This window comes from Echinops telfairi, unplaced genomic scaffold (genome assembly GCF_000313985.2).
Source record: "Echinops telfairi isolate 266 unplaced genomic scaffold, ASM31398v2 ScPeMD7_7474;HRSCAF=8512, whole genome shotgun sequence".
In the NCBI taxonomy this organism is placed as follows: domain Eukaryota; kingdom Metazoa; phylum Chordata; class Mammalia; order Afrosoricida; family Tenrecidae; genus Echinops; species Echinops telfairi.
In genome coordinates this window covers 5,849,737-5,856,056 of record NW_022111378.1, presented here as the reverse complement: position 1 = coordinate 5,856,056, position 6,320 = coordinate 5,849,737, and the positions used below count along the sequence as shown (strand labels likewise).

The 6,320-nt window shown below is 44.0% G+C and overlaps 1 protein-coding gene across 3 annotated transcripts in view; it reads right to left on the bottom strand.

Moving 5' to 3' along the window:
• The window catches only part of LOC101643983 (protein FAM107B), a 331,769-nt gene extending 326,049 nt beyond the window's left edge, over positions 1–5,720 (bottom strand). For all 3 annotated transcript variants that reach the window (XM_045285622.1, XM_045285623.1, XM_004714103.2), the window contains exon 1: positions 5,602–5,720. In XM_045285622.1, the coding sequence (XP_045141557.1) occupies positions 5,602–5,716 (115 nt within the window). In that variant the 5' untranslated portion in view covers positions 5,717–5,720. The remainder of the gene's footprint in view (positions 1–5,601) is intronic.
• Positions 5,721–6,320: the final 600 nt, after the last annotated feature.

The following is a 6,320-nucleotide window of genomic DNA, read 5'->3' as shown; positions in this document are numbered from 1 at the left end:
TGTTGTTCCCTTGTCCCTGGGTTTGTTAACACCATTTCCTTTCCCCCACCACTTTGTTTATCCAGCCTATCTTATCTAGATAGACCTGCAGAGATAATAATATGCATAAAAACAAGACTACAAAACAAAGCAACAAAAGAAAACACAACAACAAATGACAAAAAAAGAAAAGCCTGTAAATAGCTCGTCTGTTTCTTGACCTTTAGGAATATTTTCCGGTCGAGTCTGATGGGGTACCATGCCCTTGACCCCAAATCAATTTTTGGTACTCCTTCGGGACTTCCTTGCTCTGCTCCCTTTGCTGTTCTTTTGCACCCCCTTAGTGTCTTGCCTCAGTGTGGTGGGGTCAGATCGGGCACAATTCCCATACTGTCTCCAGTGTTGTCCCCTGTAGGGCTATGGGTCAGTGAGGGATGTCGTGTCTTGTAGTGGGGCCAACCATAGGGTCCTCTCTGTGCACTGGATGCTCTGAGCAGGGATATTATCCTCAAGGCATGGTGGGCCAGGATGTGCTCTACTCTCTTCCTCGCCCTTCATTTGCTCCTGTGTGCTCTTATCAGATACGTCCTTCTCCCTGAGCTGTAGCTTCAGTGCTGTCCTCCTAAGTAAATTATAAAGCTCTTTCATATACACATGAGTCTCCCTGGACTTGTTTCTCTAGTCTACCTGGGTTAACAGTATGCTTCTGCTTCTTGTTTCAATTGGCTATGATTGTTGTTTGTGAGCTGTATTTTCTAGAACTGCAACAATGAGAATTCTTTGAGAACTGGACTGAAGGGGAAGTCCTTGAGATAAGACTGACATTTGTTGATACCTGCAGACACTATCTGTTTATATTCACTTTAAACTTTGAGATGTTTTAGAGTGTGGTCTAGCTTATTATTACGAGCTACAGAAGTAGCCCTGGTGGTATAGTAGTTAAATGCTCAGCTGATAACCAAAAGGCTGGCAAGTTCAAACTCACCAACTATTTCATGGATTAGGATGTGGGAGGCTGCAAGATTTATAGCCTTGAAAAGCCTGCAGGGCAGTTGTACTCTGTCATACAGGGTGGCTATGAATTGAAATGAACTCCACAGCTTTGGGGAATTTTTATGGGAGCAATTGGCCAGGTCTCTTTCCTCTAGGTGAGACTGGTGAATTCGAATCAATGACCCTTGGATAGCAGGTGAACGTTTAACCATTGCGCCACTAGAAAATTTTTTAAAACATCACTGCCATCAAGTTCATGTTGACTCATAGCGACCCTGTAGGAAACCCTGTACGTTTCCTAGACTGTAACATTTTTGCGAGAATGGAAAGCCCAGTCTTTCCCCAAAGAGCAGCCATATCTAATACCAACAGCCAAGTGGATGCATGATTCGGAACACCAGAAAGGGGGGTGAACTGGGTATAAAGCTTTGGGATTTATCTGACTATAAAACAAAAAAACAAACTCATTGCCATCATATAGTGCCTAAAGGACAGAGTAGAGCTGCTGCTGTGGGTTTCCAGTGCTGTAAATCTTCACGGGAAGAGAAAGCCTCATCTTTTCTCCCATGGAACAGCTGGTGGGTTCGAACTACCTATGTGAAGTTAGCAGCCCAACATGTAACTCACTATGCCAGTAGGGCGCCTTATGATTCTAATGCCAGTAGCCAATTGGATGTTTGATTTGGAATGAGAATAAGGGGGTGAGCTGGTATAAAGCTTTGGGATTTATCTGACTATAGATAGGCCTATTTGACAGGCCAGGAAAACGTTCAGACTGAGAAAGTGGGGGGCAGGCAGCAGAACCCTGGAAACTCTAATATGGCCATGGCTAGAGGAGTGGAGGCCACAAAGATACTGTGAACTAGTGGACCAAGAGACATGAAACACAGGCAAAAAAAGATCAGTACCCTGGTCACGTAGGAAAGAATACTTCTGAGGGAAAGAAGCCAGCCGCGCCCCATGCCAAGGAGAGGTCAAGGGAGAACGGAATGTCTTCCTTGGTTATCACAAGAAGTCATGAAGAAAAAAGAAAAAGAAGTCATGAAGAAAATAACCTCACCATAATCATCTAGCAAGTGAGTAACTGAAGATTTCTCACATGTACTTGCTGTGATGGATAACATATGTAATTCTTTTATTTGAATTTTTATTAATAATTTCCTAAGTGAATCTATAATTACTTCAGAATAAAACATGTTAAAAAAAACAGCTCCTTAAAAAAAATGAGGAGCTGATACCAAGGACTCAAGTGGAAAGCAAATGTTTTGAGAATGTTGACGGCAACAAATGGACAAATGTGCTTGACACAATGGATGGATGCATGGATTGTGATCAGAGTTGTACGAGCCCCCAATAAAATGATTTTAAAAAACCCAGCTCCTTAATATAATCCTTTTCAAGAATTCTAGATATGCTTATGGTTTGTTTGTTTTTGATCAGAAGCTTCACAATACTGAGAACACAGCTTACATACCTCAACAGCCACAGGAAGCAGGCAAGTTGCGAGTGGATAAAGCAGGCTGTTGTGCCTGGGCGGTACACACAGTTAATGCACTTGACTGCTTGCCTAAAGGTTGGAGGTTTGAGCCCAGAGGTGGATGCCTCAGAAGAAAGGCCTGGTAATCACTTTCTGAAAAACAAGCTACTGAAAACCCTATGGAGGAGAGCTTTATTCTACACACATGGGATCGGCATGAGTCAGAGCTGACCCCACAAGACTGGCTGGTGGTAAGATGGCTGAGTTTAGGAAAGCCCAGGGCAGGGGAAGCCCAGGGCATGTGTTTTTTCTAGAAGCAGTAGTCCCAGCCAGTTCCCACCACATAGACCCATCTTACCTGGTCAGCTGGGTTTTTTGTTTTGTTTTTTCAAGAAAACCAGAAATCTGAATTTTCAAATAAAATATTCCACTGTTAAAATCTAGCCAATGAATTTAAATGATTGTCAAAATATTTTGCACACTTAACTGAAAATATATCAATCGGTCAGAAGTAAAGTCATTTGGTTTTGTCTTTTACTCTTTGTTCTAGAAACATGGTGTTTTAATTTTATCCATCGAGGGAAATTAAATGACGGATAACAAAGACTCATAAACCGGCAGCACACACAGATCTAGGTTCTACCAGTTCTTCTTCCCAAAGTAGCATTTCCTTTCCCCATAATTTTAGTTTGCCTCGCCAAGCCCTGCTGGTGTTGTGAGTTACGTGGTTGGGCTGCTGGCTGCAAGGCTAGTCCGAAGGCACAGCGGCTTTGTGTCTCAGCTGTCTGCTCCTGTAGAGATTTAGTCTTGGACACCCTAAGGAGCAGTCTACTCTATCCAAAAGGATCACTCAAGAGGAATTGGAATTGACTCGATGGCGGTGGATTTGCTTTGGGTTTTGCCTAACAAATGGAAATATACAAGTTAGTTAGACATACAAGTTAATAATCACCATAAACCCAGTGCCACAGAATTGATTCTGATTCATGGGAACCCTATAAGAAGGACAGAACTGAGGTCTTCATGAAAGCAGACTACTATCATACATTCAGGAAAGATGGCATGTTTCACAATTACTCCAGATGTGCTGAGTCTTCTGAAATGTCTTTAAGCAGAGGCACCCAGAAAATAAATTTTTTTTATGAAGAACCAATCATCAATGCCTCACAAACGTGCTTTAATTGTAGAGGACACAGTTATGAGATGTTTACACAAAACTGTAACTTAAGTAAACTGAGCTATATACAGTTTTAAGATAAGGCTATATAGAAAATTTTAAATTCTAGAGAAAATTTAATTCTTATAGAGCTGATAAGACAACTGGACTCTAATGAGCATGATTTTATTTAATTAGAATATACACTATATTCATGCATTCATTCAACATATATTGTGAGCCCACAATTTCCTAAGGAAGGACAGATTGGAAGCTTACAGGCTGGGAGCTATATTTAAACTATTATTTCAAGGAAACCTGAACCCGAGTGGAAGAAGAACCAAGAACAAAAGCCTCAAGGTCTTTGAACTTGGTGGGCCACAGACCATGTCTCCAAGTGCAAGTACCCTGATTTATGTGAACACAAAAGCAGTCAGTCTCTGTGTTCCTCCCCCTTTCAAGTGCATGCACTCCGCTGAAGAGCACCTTAACATTTTACGTTTGACATAAAAGTCAGGTGTCATACAATTCAATAGTTTAAATTTATTTTTTAAAGTTGTGTAATTATCACCACAATCAATTTTGCAATATTATCTTCCTTCTTATACTAATTATTATTAACGCCCCATTTCATCTATCCTCCCCTGCCTTAACCCCAAGAAATTATGACTCTGGTTATTATCTGTTGTTTTACCTATCCTGGATTTCATAAAAAGAAAAACATACAGAGACACACACAAACCCCAATGACAATAACAAAACAAAACAAGGGGGAAAACTTCAATTAAAAAGATAATAGAAAATGATTTTCTATATATCCTTATTTTAAAACTGTATATAATTCCGTTTAGCTGTTACAGAAACTAGAGCAAATTTAAAATGCGTCAAAAGGGAGAACAAATGATAACGTGTTTAATTTGAACCTAATTACATCTGCAGTAGTCCCATTTCCAACGCACTGATAACAGGGCTCTTCACATCCCCTGGTCAACGGTCAGGCGGTAGTCACTAGAGGCTTAATCCAAGTGGGGACCCTGCAAACGGATTTTGGGTTTGCTTTCTGTAAACTGGACACTCAGAATTTAAGCTCTAATCCCCATTCCCTTCGCCCAACTTGGATTTTGTTATTTACGATCCCTGGATCACACAGGTTGGTGTCCTTACTCCTTTCGGATTTAGCTGCTACCTCACTTTGATGGCTTCTTGCTTTCAAGACCCCAGACGCCATTGCAGGCATATCTTAGTGACCTCTTCCCAAGGGCAAGTATCCAGAAAGGGCCAAGTCTTAAGAACTAATTGTTCTTAGATTAGGGCTACGATTAAGTGTGAGCCCAAATGTATTCATATACTATGGTTTATATACACTCCTTAGCTGTAAACTAAACAAAACTCAAACCCACTGCCAAGGAGTGGACCCCATTCAAAATGTCCCAGGGGCAGAGGCAGACTTCCCTACAGGGTTCTAAAGAATGTAAGGCAGCACGCAGCCAGCTACACTTCTCGGCTGACAAGTAGCCAATGATTCACCGACTTTGAGGTTAGCAGCCCAGTGAAGCCAGGCTCCTGTTTTAACTGTAAAATCTTAACAGATATTAGTAATCTTCCCATTTAAGCCACCCCAACTCAATTTCAGACTTGTCACGTTTTATTTTCTTTTGGGTAGTCACAAATGAGTTTATCTGGGAAAGGCATTTATGCAAACAGCGGCCTGGCTCTGCGGTTATTAGTGTACATCACGTTGGTACCAGGGTGGTCATCTGAAGTATGGCTTTGTACAAATTCTAACCCAAATCCAAACCCTACTTTCCCTGCAGCAGTGCCCAGCACATGGTCTCAAGGTGCACTCGATGCCACTAGGCCCTGCTCGGGGGGGGGGATTGGGACTGCATTTCTTTCCCAGTGAAGTGTTATTTATAGCCAGGTCCCGGGGAAGCCAGCCGACAACTGTGCAGCAGCGCGGTGCCAACGCCATGCAAGCAGGTCTCACACCGCTCACCTTCACAGTCAGCCCCAGGCCACTCCCGTATCTCCTGGCCTTGCGCCGGCACCGAGTTTGAGACCCAAAGCCCGGTGCAAAAGGCCACCATTGCTACTGGACTCGCGCACCGCATGGTGAGCCAGCAGTTCCAAACACTTCCGCTCCCCCAGCGCAGACGTACACCCCGCCGCTAGGGCCCGGCGCTCCACGTGACACAGGGAGGCCCAATGAGAGTGCGGAAAGAATCAACGCACTGTTGCTAGGATAGATACGCTGCTGAACTCTGGGTTTCCATTGGCTCGCAAAAAAGGGGGCGGAGCCAAAGAACTCCTTTTTCTCCCTTCTCGTATGGCGTTTGCGCACTATTCTACGCGGGGTGCCAATCCCTGATCCTGAAGAGACGCATTGAAACAATTGGCCTACCGTTCGTAACGGAAGGCGGGACCTTCACCCTGATTGGTGGTGACGCTGCAGGCGGACGCTGACGGAGCGCACGCTGTGGGCGGGCGGGAACGTGAAGTCTCCGCGGTGCCTGATGGGGCTATTCGGGAACCGGTTGCTTTTGCTACTGGGGGACCACTCGTTACTGAGGCTGCCTTCGCCGCTGCTGTCTCTGCTGCCCTATGGCGGCCATCGGCGTTCACTTGGGCTGCACGTCAGCCTGTGTGGCCATCTATAAGGTGAAGGACTTGGGGAGCTGGGCTTAATGCCGGCTACTCAGTATTCAGACTGCGGGT